Raw genomic sequence first — 15,816 nt, forward strand, 5'->3', positions numbered from 1 at the left:
ATATGATGAAAGAACAATGATCTAAGAAGGGCACCGAAGTCAAGTCAACGGTGACCTTTGACACGGCCCTTGTTCCAGTGACTTTCACAGGCTTGCACTGAGGTCTGAGTCACCAGCACACAGCAGACCAGAATAATGAGGCCTAGCGAGTTCAAAGCCACGCTTGCGCCACAATGCATCATAGAAAAAGCGTCGGTGCGGCCCTTTGAGTGACTGAGAAAGAGTTTGGAAATGTGATAAAGCAGAGCAGAGATTCATCTGGATGGAAGTGGTTTTCAACATCTGATGAAGATGTTAATGTGAAGAAGAAAAAAACGAGAGCATCAAGATTTGGGGAAAAAAAAGTTCAGCCATTTATGAATGTTCCCTTTCACTGCTTTGCAGAATTTTGGCTTCTATTTTTTTAGTTTAGTTTTGATCTGGGGAAATTTTGTTTCATGACAACAAAGCAAAGTTTGAGGTAAGTCAACATAATTTCATTCTAGACGTACAGCTCAAAAGAAATAATTCAGGACTTTTGAGGTGAAATTCTGTTAAAAAGTTGTAGGCAGTTAATAAATTATTTGCTCTACTCAACTGCGGTATAAATCCAGATTAACTGAAGCTGGAGGGAGAAGCAAATGGCTAATCCAAGAAGGGTTTAAGTGAACTTCAAACATAAAAGTGGTGTATCTAAATACTATTTGACGCTTAATCCATCAAAAAGTTTGCATTGAGCACTTTAGTTACACAATAGTCAGTTACTATTTTTACAGGAAAAGTAGATAAAGTGGGGTGATTTTCCGGGGTGAGACATACTGAGAATTGCTCATTTATAGTCTTTACAGGTGCTAAAAGAAAAAGCAGTTTAAATTAATGTTGGTTTACTGATTTCAACACTATCAGTTTTCTATTAAATTTCTGTAACTGGTAATTCTGTGTTGCTTCACACAGGAAGACCATTGGTGATGGGCTGTTTAATAATAATTTGTGTAATTATTTGCCCAATGCAAACGTGACAACAGGTTTAATATCATCAAACTGTTAGTGCACAAACTTGACATTTTGGAGACTGGATTTATTTTAAGAAAGTAAAAGTGCACTTTATTCTTGGCACCTCTCTGATTATCCTCTAGCTTCAGCTTTCTACACCAACTAATCTGGATTTACACTACATGACGACGCCAAGAACGTTATTTACCACAGGCAGGACATTAACTGCTTGTTACCTTTTACCAAAACCTCACTAACAATCCCATATCATCCCTTTAGTCCACGTTTCCAATTCAATTTGTCTTTCAAGTTACCGTTGCTCACTGTCCATGACAAGAGATTTATTGTTTATTCAAATAAGAATGAAATAAAACGCCTTGAATAGTGCCTCTACTTCACTTTAATCATGACCTTTTCTGGAAATGCACAGAAATCCAACAAAAACCATTAAAAAAATTAAATACTGACAGCATGATAATAAAGGAACAATAAATACAAGTAATTACATAAATATACAGAAAATAAATTTGCAACAGACTAATACTGCCATTTGCGAATAAGAGACATTAAATATACTTATTTTAAGAGCCTGTTAATTTTGGGTTTTAGTAGTGCCATTTGCACCAAGTACCGGACTACAAACCAAACTGCACAGACGGAAAAATTCAATGGGGAACATTAAAAATCCACTGCGATTTCTGCCTAGATGTTGACTTTTTGCCTCTTAGCAATCACACATGGGAGTCATTGAAACAAATAGTTCTCATTAGCAAATGATTGTTAAAAAAACTACTCACAGCTGTGTTAACAGGCCCTTAAAATAAAGTGGGATGTCAGTACAGACATTTATGGCCAGGAGTCAACCAGGTGGGCTGCAAGCAAAGTTTGTCCCTAACCACAGATTCTGGACCGTCGCTGTTCCCCTCCAAAACAGAAAGTTAGCAAAATCAAAGTGAAATATGAAAAAAAAAAAAAAAAAACTTTTAGATCTGTGTTTAGGGCCATCACCTGCATTGGATAGCCCCAACTATGAATCCTTAATCTTAGCAAGCCACGTTCGCTCCGGTGCCAGGGATGACAAAGATGGTGCACAGAGAGCAATCATAACCAAGACTGAGGTAGACACATTAGATCGGCTCACAGTAGGAGCTCTGGGTACAAAACACCAACAACCACCCCTGTGGTCACAGGAATTACATGTTTTGAAGCATAACATTTAGCAATCCGTTCCAAATGGTTTACCCGTGTACCATGTTTGACTGACAATTAATGGCAACATGCCAATGTTCAATCGAAACTGAGAAACAATTCAAACTGACTACTCTTTGCATTTAGCTGTCAGTGGATAAACCGCACCTGGAATGAAAAATTTACAGAACAGGCAGCATCAAACAGCAACGCACCACAAGAAGAACCAAACAAAGCAAAAAAAAAAAAAAAAAGAAAGTGATGATTTCCATAACTTATCCCTTATTTGGCAAAAAGCACCAAGGAAGAATACGCTATTGTTGTCTGATGGCTAGTTGAGTCGTGTCGCATTTCAAGTGAGGTATTATGAGGTGTAACACAGGATAATACATTATGAACTTCCTGCTACTTACTGTACAACGCAAACATCAACTAAAATGTATAAAACACTTGCATCAGGCAATATTAGGGGAAATATCTTTCAAAAATAAAAAATTGGCCACACTAAGAAAAACTGGAATACAAAGGTTCTAATAATTTCTAGTATTTTCCAGAAACTCAGTGAGACACATTATTTTACAGTCCTTGCACAGCAGTTGTTTGTTGTAAAGCACTGATGCGGAATATTTTAGGCACTTCAGAGTCGACGAGAACTTATAACGGACAACATTTTTTCAAGTTTAGTTGTGTGAAGCAGTTATGAACAGTCAGTATGTTACTGAAGTGGACAGTAGTCTCAAGAATCCCAGTGTAGAGGATAAAAGTGAAATTCTCATGGGAGAATTAGGCTAAGCTACACCCAGTTTTGAGAACACGTCGGTAGCGTCACTGGGTTGTTTCCATCAAACAACTCACTTTAGCTAAAACTCTAAAACTAGCTAGCAGTGGGTGCTTCAAGGTGTGGCATGCACTAGTTCCTTTCTAACCCATCCGATTCAGGTGTTTTCGATGCTCCAAAAAAAGAAAGACAGCTGGAGTCTACTCATCTGTTCAGGCACACGTCAACACAACAGATCTCAGGCTAATTAAGAAAGTTAAGGCAAGTTCAATTGCTAGCCTTGGCAATTTGCGTGAAAATTTTACTCGTACTTAAAATAAACATTAGATTGCCTCTATTTACACTTAGTCTTGCAACAAAATTCAGTGTACATTGTGGTTTTTTTCCCCCCATCTAACAACCACAATGTTATCCTGCTGACTGCATGTTGAAATGGAAGAATATATGGTTACAAATCTTTTGTGACAAGCAGCTTCCTGTATCTAATCCAAAGATGATAATGCACAGTGCAAATTAGAGATTACAAAAAGTGAAGCCTTTTTTCTATGGAGCTGAAGGTATGTGTAGCCCATCTCTCAGATTTTAAGAAATTCAAATTAAGCTAGCTGCTCGGTTTAGGGAGGCCATTCCATTGCTATACTGCCACCATTTTTTTAATAAGCCATCAATCACATGTTTATATTAATGGCTAGCCAACAAGAACAATGGTTAAGAAAACAGTGCCAATGGGAATGTCCCAATCTGATCTAAAATATCAGATCAACGTCCAGATCAAGTCGTTTTGAATGATGTGTATTAAAGAATCAAACTAGATTCAGTTTTCTATATCTATTATTGGCCGACCAATAGAAAATAAGAGCCCTTTGTGTTTAACTTGTCTTATACAATGAAAATTTGCTCTTGAATGTTTGGTTCTCTTGAGTATTTGTTAAGCTTATTGTCCCATGAGAACTTCTCCATGATCCTCTAAACTGTGTTGGCCTCTGACTGTTCTCTGCTGCAGATGCAGGTGTTGAGAATCATTACAAACAGATCCATTTATAACAACCAACTCAGCAGAAGATATGTACATAAACTGTAAAATAAAGTGCCTTGTTATGATTAGTAACTTTGCTAAAAAACCCTCATGTGCCTTAAGACGAACTGAATTTTTAAAAACCAACAGCCATTTAAAAAAAAAAAAAGGTTTATGAAACAAACAGTACACAAAGAGTTTAACCCACTTGATATCCTATGTTTGCTCCTGCTGACAACACTCACTAAATAACTCTTACAGCTGTGTATCGTAACGCCTCATGCTTGAGGATTATGAACCATTCTTTGGATAATAAAGAATAGGCATCTATGGTATTTTCCTGATATACAAAATCGGTCATCGGTATTTGCATATGAACAGTGACTGGCTGAATGTATGGATACAAAAAAGTCCTTCAATTATTGAAGTTAATAGTATTTACATAAGTTAAAAAGAAACAAAAATAAATTATCTTTAAACCAATATTTTTACCGCACCATCTTTGTGAAACAAATTGATCCTGAATGTTTTTAACTAAAAGCTCAGAGTTTTTAGTAATGTGGAAAATGCTCTCTTGTTCATATGGTCGCAGCTGTCTCCGAAGCATGTCGTTTCAGGGGGGTTTTTTTTGGCACGTTGCATGTGAGGATGTCTCGTCGTTTAAGTGCAATAGAAGTTACGTTCTAAATGTTTTGGAAGAAATGCTGAGCAATCGACAGAGAGGAATTCAGAAATGGAGTCATAAAAACAAAAAAAAACACCTAAAATCTCTGTGCAGCAGCACCCCAGTCATTCTGCCTCTTTAGGACTATTGTTTGAGAAAAAACCCCCAAAACAAACATGGATATTTTAAAAGTTGTGAGTACTTTTTTGTTGTTGTTTTATGAGCGTACCGAGCTCCATGGGTCTGTGCTCCAGTGAGGACTAGAAGGACATGGCTGAGTATTGCACTGCTCCCGATCCGGTGGCTTGTCGTGGATCTCACAGCTCAGATCGTTGAAGCGCTCTCCGTTGGGACGCTGGCACACCACCAGCCTTGTTTTTATCCCGCCGCCACAAGGTTTAGTGCACTAAAGACAACACAAACCGGGGTTTTATAATCCAAGAGCGACACATTTTCTAGTTTATCTAAGCTTCAGCAATATGAAGCGTCGCCTCACCTCGCCCCAGTTGCCGTAGACCCATTGAGGACACGGGCCCGACTCACAGGATCGTTGCTCGGTGGGTCGATTGCGGTCCTCGCAGCTGTTGGCGGGGTAACCATTCTCATCCTGGCACACAACGACTCGCCGTTGGAAGCCTCCGGCACACGTGCTGGAGCACTGTGGTCAACAGAGAAAAGGTACCACGCTCAGTCAAAGGTATTACCAGGAATAATGTTCAATGAAATGAATTATATCATCCACTTTACTGGACCTTTTGCTGTGTATTCGGTAAATATGAATAAGTTGGATCTTTGTGCAGTGCTTCATTTAGCTCTGAAGTCAAAACTTGGATAGGGAATAACATCAAATGCAAATTAAGTATGCTGCCGGTCCCAAATTCGACAGCAGGTAGAATTTGGTATCTGCTAGTGAGCGGGCTAATTACTAGTAGCAACAAAAGTTATAGTGGTGTTTTGTACTGTAAAACACAGCAACTTGTCGTCTACATGTCATTGTACAATTCTGTAACCGATGGGAAAATTTAATGAGCTACAACAATTGCAAATTAACTCTGCAATATAGTTGAATACCCATCATTATATACATGGTAAATCACAAGAATCGCCTGTTATAGTAAATCAATGTCAAATAACATGAGCACACAAAACAACCAGAGTAAAAACCACCTCAGGTCTGCCGTCACCAGTGGTGCTACGTTAAAATTATTTTTCTGCAAAACAGAGGAAGGAACACTCACCCAAAACAGCTTCACTTCCCCCATTTATTTCAAGGTTATAAGTTATCTTTGAAGAGATATTCTGACAAAAACTACACTTAAAAAAAGTCAGATAAAGGCAGGAGGATCTGCAAACTTTCAGAACTGGCAAAGTTTTCTGAATGTTGATTGTTTCTTAGTGGCCATTTTAATTTTATAGTAGGTATTTATATCCAATATATATTCCCAGAAAAACAATATATGAAAAATACTGCAATAAATGCATCCATACAGAATAATATGCAAAATGGGATAAAAATCTCACTTTAATGATTAATTATTTTTACTAATTTCTGGTGCCACATATATTGGTAGCCATGTTGCTAGAAGTTTGTCTGATCCACTTTTGCCAGGAGGACAGCACTCTCTATTAATAACGTTTTAAAATTTTAAATGGAAAAAAAAGGATGTATGGGACTTTCTTGGTCGCCAGAGTTTTATGCAGAAATAAGGTTTTGCGAATCAGGACATAGAAATTATTTTATGTGAAGAATCATTTCAGTTGAAAGTCTTTGATTACCTTTAAAATATTTTTAATTTAAAGGATCTGAAATTTTAAACACAAACATTAAAAATTTGACACCATTGGTGAAGTAAAAAAAAAGTTATTGGGTCACATTGTGGAATGTTAGAAATATGGTAAAGATGAGATTTTTCTTACATTTTTGAAAGAATGAAAGAAATACACATTTTTATGCTTTTAAAAACATTGTGGACGGCACTACATTTCCAAGATCACTTGGTAATTTTTAAATAAGTATGTAAGACGCCTCACCGCTCCCCACGGTCCGGTCCGCCACTGGTGGGAGGGGCTGCGGGCCACGTTGCTCCTGGTGATGGTGTTCGGTGAGGACGGCAAAGGTCGGGACTCGCTGGGACGGGACGGGCACTGAGACATGGCGCAGTCCTGCTCTGTGGCTGGACGATCGTCTGGGTCGCACTCGTTCGCATTCACCTCTTGGTCGCTGAAGCTGACGCACAACACCTCTCTCGTCGTCTTCCCTTGGCCGCACGTCACAGAGCACTGAGTAAAACGCAAGCGTGCGGTGTTAGTCGATGCGTTTTAGATTAAACGTCATTTACTCATTGTTTGAGATCAAAGATCTGGAGGACATGAAAGACCTCATCCCTGGTTTAAACACCGTTTGTCTCAATGATTGGGAGAGAAAAAAAAACCAAATGGCTGCAGCTCCTTATTACAACCACTTCTAAATCTCAGGATCTTGAGGCATTGTATTTCTTTCGGTGCTGCTTGCAAACAGTATGGCTTTCCTGTCCTCACTTAATGTAGAGCACACCCCAGTGCATCTGATGCAATTTAATAATACTTTATTTATCCCAAAAGGAAAGTAAATGCTAACGTAACTCATATATCATCCAAGTATCTTCAAAGAGTCGCTGTGGGAAGGAAGGAGTTCCAGTAGTGGGCAGTCTTGCAACGTATCCTAGGAAGCCTCTGACTGAAGACACTGTCGCTGTACGGCATGGCGTGCTGACGGCTCAAAATTTAGGCAGCAGAGACGATATTTCATAGATACATGGCCTAGATGGCACAATGATCTGTTGGCAGCTACTGCTGACCGACCTCATTTGCTGCTGTCTGACCGTATGGTTAGAGAGAAACGTGTGACTTGGAGCCATCATCCCATCATGACTAATGGAAGCGATGGATTGAAGTCTCTCCTTCTTCTGCTCTGAATCCAGGAAGCCTCCGTTTCAACTCGTAGTTCAGGTATTAGTTCGGCTTGGGAATGCTAATCAGCTGCTCTCAGGAGACACATCATAAAAACAGTCCAAAATAAAAAAAATGTTAAAAAGTAGAACAGAAAATTCTTCCTGGTTCCTTCTCCATGAACCAGGGAGAATAATGGTAAAAAAGAAAAAGAAACAACGCGTCAACCAAAATAATTTTGAACAAAAGACTCCATTGTGCTGTCATTATGAGCGGAGCAATTATGCAATATAATATATATTTATACACGTTTGACCCTGGATGTGAATGGAACATCTGGATTCAATTATTTGGAATTTATAGTTGAATAGAGTGAATTCTTTACCCAGCTCTTAAAACATGCGGTCAAAAAAGCCAACACATTTTCAGAAAAACTCAATTTGTGTCCGTTTTCGAAAGAAAAACCCGAAGAAGGTACGTTTCAGGTTAAACAAAAATGACAGGTCCTATCTTTCACCAGGAACACTGCTGCTCTCTAAGAGAGTCCAGGGTTTCCCCCAGTGTATTATAAGCCTGGCGGGCCACCAGGCTTTACTTGTGCCCCCACCAGGCTAAGCATTGCTTATTTTTAAAATGTTTGCATTTTTTATGGCTTTATAGTTGGTGTTCAGGTATTAATCTTCCAATCTTTTAATAACACAATTATCAAGCAATATTTAAAAATTTCGTGTCAACTTAAAAATTTTTTTTTTTTTACTCAAAAACACGACGGACCGCTGGATGAATGACTGCCGTAGCGCCCAACCACTGGGCAGGTTTTCGGGGGGAAACCTTGTAGTTCTGACATAAAGCCATCTACTAAAGTTTATACATTTATGTCACAATATTTCTCCTGACATAACATGCCGTAGGACAGCTTTCCATGAATGCGCCTGGTGTTTTTGTCGCATATGAACTAATGCAGGATGTAGTGCGAAGTCCTCTGGCGAGACGAAAGAAGGTTTTTACAGTGTTTTGTGCCCCAGTGCACAATATGTGTGTATGTGAGAGCGTGACTATCTATGGAACGGCAGATCTGCTTTGGCCTCAAGATGAACCGTTTTCTGTCAGATGGTCGCTGGGTATTTTTGGCTCGGTGATATGAGTGGGTGGACGGTGGGGGTGCATTTGTGTGCGCGGTGCACAGTGACCGGACTTGGAGTCTGACTGCATGGTATCGCCACGCCTCTGATGAGAAACATCTGTAAACAAGAACGAAGCCCCCTCGCTGCAGCCTCTCACATCAGCTCCAGAAACTTGCTTCTCACTCCGAAAGCCTCTTACTTAAAACACTCCGTCCCTGCTTGCACCTCTTCTCCAGTCCACGTCGCACACTCATTGTGGTGCATACGCTGTGATTTATTGAAGTCATATTGGCAAAAAGTACTGGTTCGACTGGCAGATTTTTTCACTAACAGCAAGACATTTTTCCTATGTTATGAGTGAAAAAAAACTAATAGTGCTTTTTAAAATATCAATATTTAAGCATCATAGACTTAAGACAAGGTTGTATATCCTGCTGAAAAGTTAGTTTTATGTCAATTTCATGAGTAATGACATATTTGCACTTGAAGCCAAACAAAAATTCTTGGTAAGACTTGGTATTTTTGCAGATAGTGGCGGCTTCTCTCACCGCTGTCCATTCCAGCACTTTCCACTGTCCACAGGCTACGACCGAGCACACTTCCCTGGCAGGCGGTCTTGTCAGGTGCGCGCAGGCCGACTCTTCTGCCACGCCGCCCTGGTTGTCGCGGCAACTCACGTAGCGCATCCGCGTGCCTTTGCCACAGCTGGCGCTACACTGTCGAGAAGAGGAGGAGGAACATCAAGACGACGGAAAAACGTCAAGCCGACAGACGCGATGGGGAGTTCGAGAAAGGGGAACCAACCTGAGTCCAGGAACCAAACCTCCACTGGGTCCTGTGGCCTTGGTGAGACGGGACCTTGGTTACCGGGGGAACAGGGAGACTGCCAGAACACTGTGCCACTTCACAGTCCTGTGAAATACGAGACACATTCGCCCATTCATGCGGGCGGTTAATAAAACCGCCGTACTGTAACAACATTTGTCCCTGAAAACAAAATGCCAGGAATATCAGAGAGAGGCTTTTATGACAAGGGACCACCGTTAACGAGTTCGGCTCTGTTCCTTCAGCGCCATGTTTGAAAGTGGGTATGGTTCCCATCAACCTTTACCCCCGCCCCCTCCACCTTATCACAACAACATTATCAGGGTCTGCCCTGTCAGTTCAAACTATGGATTGTGCCCGTAAGCCACTCAGCATAAAGCCCTGATCCCTGTCATAACAGGTCATAGTGGAGTGGTATTTAGGGCTCCAATGCCCATGCTGGCGTGGTCCGAAGCTCCACCCCTAATCCACCCCCTTGTCCCTCACCTTCCGCCTTCTCCCCCGCCGCCCCTGCCCTCTGGTGCCCTCTGACCCCTTGTCTCTAGGAATGATGACCTTAATCAGGTCTCACAGACTCTGAGTAGACTACACATTCCACACTCTGCTTCCTAAAAGAAACAAATAGGCCCCACAGCAGCGCTAAAGGTTGCTCCGCACACACTTCCTGCCACACTTGTGTGCGTCTTACTTTGACAAATCCCCCCGCAGGAGATTGAAATCTTGCGTGGCGTCGCACTCTTTTGCACCACCTCTCGCTCCTTGTATTAAAAGTCCCCTCTTTCTATGAACGCTTCTCTTTTTCTTTTTTTCTTTCCTGAGTCCCGCCGGGCGGAGAGAGCGGTGGTGGGAATGGCGGCCTGGTGGCCCACTTCATGGCTGGCTGGTCAGAATTACAACGAGGTAAGGCGACTGCTTCAGGGTCACTGGTCAGCGGTCTCTGCCGACCCAGGCACCGGAATTAAGAACTGCTGCAACTAGAGGGGGCCTCATCCTGACGCTGCAGGATCAGCCCTCTGAAATGGGTTTACGCCCCACGCTGACCAAACAAACCTCTCATTCAGCTTAAAATACTGTATGTTTCTTTGTAACTTTAGTTTTGTGTGCATGTGTGTGTGCGTGTGTGTGTATATGCGTTAGCATTATTATGATAAATACAAGGGAGTGTTCTCCCCTTCAAAATGGACACATTGGAATACAGATCAAAGGTATCTTAAAACATCAAACCTAAAAAAAAAAAAAAAGCTTTTTTACTATGTGGCTTGTAGGGAAAACCTTCATAGGCAGTGGGCATTTATTGTTCAGATATCCATCAAAACGGAACATTTCCAACACAATTTGTACTGTAAATAACTTGCATTTCAGATCAGTAAGAATTTAACGTCAATGCTTTCATGTCTGTCATTTTCTGGGGAAAAAGTTTAATCTAAAATGTTGTTTTTTTATATATATATATATATATATATTTGAAATGAATTTGGTTTTAGTATTTCTAACAAATTGGAACAACAATCAAGTTTAAGCTTGAAAGATCATGCCTGGTGTCTGGCTGGTTAGGAGCTCAACAAATCCCCGAAAACTAAAAGTAAAACTTGATCTTCGGATGCGCCGTACCTAAACCACCTGGATCTGACAACATCGCTTTTCCAATGCAGACATTCACCGAGGTAAGAAGACTCAAAGTTTGACATTTTCATTACATGCGAGATGCTAGAAGTCTTATGAACCGATCAGCAGATCACAGGAAGGCTGAACAAAATACAGCAAAGCTGATCTTTTTATTCCTTAGTTTTAGGCGTTTCCTCGCTTCAGCACATCCAGTTTGTTGATGTTTGATTAACAGGTTTTTACTGAACTGCCTTCATTAAGAAGTGGCAGGAAGACCATTTCTGGCAGATTGCTGAAAGCCAGGTAGGGGAAAGAGCAAATATAAGGTAAAAAGGGGGTGTGGTCAGATTACACCATTTCTGGACTTTTTGGCCCTCCAACATGACGTAATGTGAATATATTAGTGGACATATTTGCAAAGGCACCATTTCTTGCCAGACGCTATCTGGCATGTTGTCATGCGCCATGGAGAGTCGAGGACGAGAAACGCTCGCTTTCGTTTGCGTCGGTGCGAACGGACATGCGTGCTTTTCTCCAGTCGTCTCCTTCATCTGCAGACAAACCGCAGGTCTCACAGCGAGGAGACGAAGGGACGCCGTGGAGATGCCATTCTCTCTCACCTGCGTATCAGTGGGTCGCGTGGCAGCATTACATTCAGCGTCGTCCATGACAGCCCCGTAGGAGCCCACCACACACTTCACCGCTCGCATCTGGTATCCTGGCCCGCAAGAGGTAGTGCACTGAGTTCAAAGAGAGAGAGAGACAGAGAGAGAGAGAGAGGGGGAAAAAAGGAATGGAGGGGAAATGTTAACAACTGTGAAAAGGAGAAAGAGAGGCCAGCACAAAACAGTTGGTTTACCCGAGGAGGCAATAAAATCTCTCCTGAAAATAAATAACTCTCCACATTAACAAACGGAGGGCTTTCCCGCCGACGAGGAGCAGAAGGAGTTCATATACGTTGCTCCGACTGTTTTTTCCACTGTTGCCAAGTCAAAGGGTACAATCCCGCGCTCGCTTCTGGCTCATTGCCTTCAGAGAAACAGGGTCAAACTTGTGTGGCGGCGGCTTTAGCTACCATTTGGCCGCGCTTCATTAAACCGCTTCAAATGCACGTTAACATGCGCACATCCTCTGATGGGAGGCGCAGGAATGTTTCGCATTTTTTGGGTGTTAAGTTTTGTGTGCACAGTTTACAAACTGAGAATGCACACAGACACCGCGCCGCATGCGTCGTTTCAGGAAGAGGCTTTTATCACACGGCCATTCAGGGGGATCTGGCCCGCTTACATTGTCTATATATCAAAACAAGCACATTTCCTGTTTCAGTGCACATTCTACGGGGGAATTTTTACGTTGCGCTTCTTACACGTCGCAGTTTTCCCATTCTTTGATGAATCAACATCTGGGAAATTCCAGCTCTGTTTGATTTGGAGGTTTAAGAGCTAATCTGGAGCGTCTGAGTCGACAAGCCGCTGCTTTGAGCCTAATTAGACGATCGAGTTCCATTTATGTGTGGAGAGTAAAATATTTCCTTTAATGTCTGCTGCCGATGTCGGGAACCCAATCACAGCCTCGTTCAAATGGTTTTATATCCAACAGGTATATTCCTGGATTCATCTGTATTTAACTTTGCCCATCTTCCTCTCATCTCTGACCACTCCGCCCCGGATTGCTTAATGCGTCACATTAAAATACATGGAGGTTGCTGGCGGTAACGTGACAAAACGTAGAAAACTTTAAAGGACGTGAACAATATCACAAGGCTTGCTGCATCCATTGGGGCCTTACTTTAAATTTACCAATAACAATGAGAACAGAATGAAGTGTCATGCAAAAGTAGCTGTGCTTGTGCTCTGAAGAGAGCTACAGCTGCGCCTGCTTCCTGAGCACAAATCGGCTGCAGAAAAATCTGGCCTGTAACGTTCCACTAATTAAGCAGACTGAATTAGATCTGTGAATTATGGTCGTTTAGATTAACACTGGTCTGAAACCAGTTAGGCATAAATAATTTCTGTAGATGTACAGTCATGGAAAAAGGAGTCTCCAAAACTGCCAAACTGGTTATCGCAAAAAAGGTCAGGAGTAGGTTTTCCACTCGTCGGTATTCTTTTTCACGTCATGATGATGATCCTTAGATTTTTCTTTTTTAATCGTTGAAGTTTTCCCTCCGGCTTTTGGCGTTGGGTTAACACACGCACATTTGTGCGCTGGAGCAAAAACCTGCCAAAAAGGCCGGCTTCTGTGGAGATGGTCGCAAATATGGCAAAATGTCTAAATCATCACTACCTGCTGCTAATTTCTCTCTAGTCACGGGAACCCCGGCTTTACGTTTGTTCAAATCTTCGAGAGAAACAAAACATGTTGAGTGTTACCAAACACAATAAGCATGCAGAGGGACAACTCACCTGTCCCCACGGTCCAACTTGCCAGGACGCGCACTCTTGCTGCTGGCACGCCTGCACCGATTCGGGTTTGGCTGCGCCACAGAAGCGGTCGTCCAGGCGGTCCTCACCAAACTGGCACCATGTCTGTCGGTGCCTGTAGCCTTTCCCACACGTCACAAGGCACTGAAAGGGAAAATGTTGAAAGCGACACAGAAGCAGCACAAGACGTTAATTGTGGTTGTTGCAACTGCCGTGTTTACGATGATCTGAATGAAGACGTTTTCACAGCAAATCGCCGTCGCATGGGAGCGAGAGGCCAGAGGAAGTGTGATTATGCATATGTATATAGAGGAGTGGAAGTGTTTTGGCAGCAACGTGTAAAAACAAAAAAATCCTGGAATGCAGCCCACAGTTTTGCAAGCATCACTATGTGTAAACTGAGCAGAGGTTAAGCAGGCTTCTACCCTGCAATCACCACTTTCCCAACACTCACTTACAGTGGAGGAAGTGGATAATTTAAAGCAACTGAGACAAACCAAATCAGTCCTAAGGTTTTGGTCCGAATGAATTGAAATTGCAGAAAAGCAAATAGGTCTGCATAGATTTTAGTTAGAAGCTGCAGTCCGTAACAAAAAATATGTTTTTAACACATTTGTAGAAATGATCATCATGTCATGACAACGTCATATAACAAATATCTCTGAGCTCCTATGCTTTCACCCAGTGCTGCCAGTACTAAAGGCATAAATACACGACTCACTCAGAAACAACCAGTCCTAGAACCAGTCCAACACTCAGGTGTGTGCACCGCTCACATCCTACGCCTTGCTCTCTGCTACGCAACAGCTGGTTCCCCCGCTACACAGCCTGCCACGAATGCTAGGGCTTGTTAGCGTGGCCACAATGATAGTGGATAAACCGTTTTTTTCTGTAATGGTACGTTTCTCTGCTATTAAGCAGCGTGTACACCAGGATGTTTGACAGCACTAAGACTATCCTCCTGGCTCTGATTGGTTGTTGTTGATCGGGAAGCGGGCTGCTTTTGCATGTCACAGAAGGAGTTCAGTCTTATTCTTCTCGTATAAAACTGACAACATGGTGACAGTTTTAACAAATATGGAGGAAACGATATTTTTTGTAAAAGTTACCTGATGCATGTTTAGAATTATTAAAAAACAACAACAAAAAAAAAAACATGCGATCATTCCTCAACTGACCTCAGACCAGTCACCAGTCTTCCACTGTGGACAGAGGAACTCGTTGCAGGGTTGGACGGTCAGTTTATCCCTCTGACTGCAATTGCTCTCATCGTCGTCTTCGCCGCCGGATGTCTTTCGACACACAGCGCCCCGCAGCCTCGTGCCCCCGCCGCAGCTCTTCGAGCACTGCAATCGAAATAGCCAGCCGTCAACAGGAGGGGACGGCCACGCAAAATCCAACAAAACCCTTCCCGTCCTGCTAGAATCGTACCTCTGACCAGGGTGAGTAATCCCAGCCGCCACCAGGGTTACAGTCTCCATGGCAGCCTTCCCTGTCGTCGGGTTTGCGTTGCCCGCTGCAGTACCTGTCGTCGACTTTCTGGGCCTTGACATCCGACTGGCTGATTTTGGCGCAGTATAGTTCCAGAGTGCGATATCCAGCGCCGCACTGGGCTGTGCACTCGCTCTTACGAGCCACGTGCCATCTGGTACGAGAGACAGAGAGAGGACGGGTCCATCAAAAGTGCCGTACAAAGCGCAGCAGACGCACCGAGCGGGCCCTGTTTGGGCACTGAAAAGTCGGTTTAAATCGGTCAAACGGACCTCACTTCACATTCAGTGTTGCAGGGCTCAGTGATGGCAGCGGGCCGAGCTGAACTGTGGCACCGCTGGTCCGACACCACCACCCTGTCCGACTCTCGGCTGCAGAGGATCTTACGCTTGCGCTCTCCTGTTGAGATACAAAACAGCAGAACTGAGTAAGTATCGTTTAAGAGGTTTTGTATGCAGTGCTTTGATTAAAGAAACTTTTCTCTTTGCGGTAAAGTTCAACTGGAGCTTCATGTGTTGGGTCCAGACCAAATAAATGTAAAGTAGGTAAACTAAGATTTATTGTTCATAAATATGATAACATGTCAGCATCTGCTTCCACCATGACTCCTTATAATGCATGCATCTTTTAAATTCAGCGTTTTTAATACGTCGATGCCAAGGACCATCTATTCAAAGCTAAAGTGCTTGCAAACAGTAGGTGAGAACCACCAAGTCTTGCGTTTCAGTGCAATGAGAGCTTAGTGTGCTCCTGCTGAGGACATTACATGCTGGCTGTGCAACCTGCTCGGTTTTCCCTCCAGC

The 15,816-nt window shown here is 42.6% G+C and overlaps 1 protein-coding gene across 1 annotated transcript in view; it reads right to left on the minus strand.

The window, feature by feature from the left end:
* adamts9 (ADAM metallopeptidase with thrombospondin type 1 motif, 9) overlaps positions 1-15,816 on the minus strand; it is a 49,420-nt gene that overhangs the window by 16,188 nt on the left and 17,416 nt on the right. Inside the window, exons 19-28 of the mRNA XM_008409541.3 lie at positions 15,286-15,412; positions 14,954-15,167; positions 14,701-14,868; positions 13,505-13,666; positions 11,720-11,839; positions 9,474-9,581; positions 9,218-9,385; positions 6,649-6,897; positions 5,114-5,275; positions 4,847-5,023 (exon numbers count right to left, since the gene is read on the minus strand). Of these exons, the coding sequence (XP_008407763.1) occupies positions 4,847-5,023; positions 5,114-5,275; positions 6,649-6,897; positions 9,218-9,385; positions 9,474-9,581; positions 11,720-11,839; positions 13,505-13,666; positions 14,701-14,868; positions 14,954-15,167; positions 15,286-15,412 (1,655 nt within the window). The remainder of the gene's footprint in view (positions 1-4,846; positions 5,024-5,113; positions 5,276-6,648; positions 6,898-9,217; positions 9,386-9,473; positions 9,582-11,719; positions 11,840-13,504; positions 13,667-14,700; positions 14,869-14,953; positions 15,168-15,285; positions 15,413-15,816) is intronic.

This window comes from Poecilia reticulata, chromosome 5, assembly GCF_904066995.2.
Source record: "Poecilia reticulata chromosome 5, P_reticulata-male-v2, whole genome shotgun sequence".
NCBI lineage: Eukaryota > Metazoa > Chordata > Actinopteri > Cyprinodontiformes > Poeciliidae > Poecilia > Poecilia reticulata.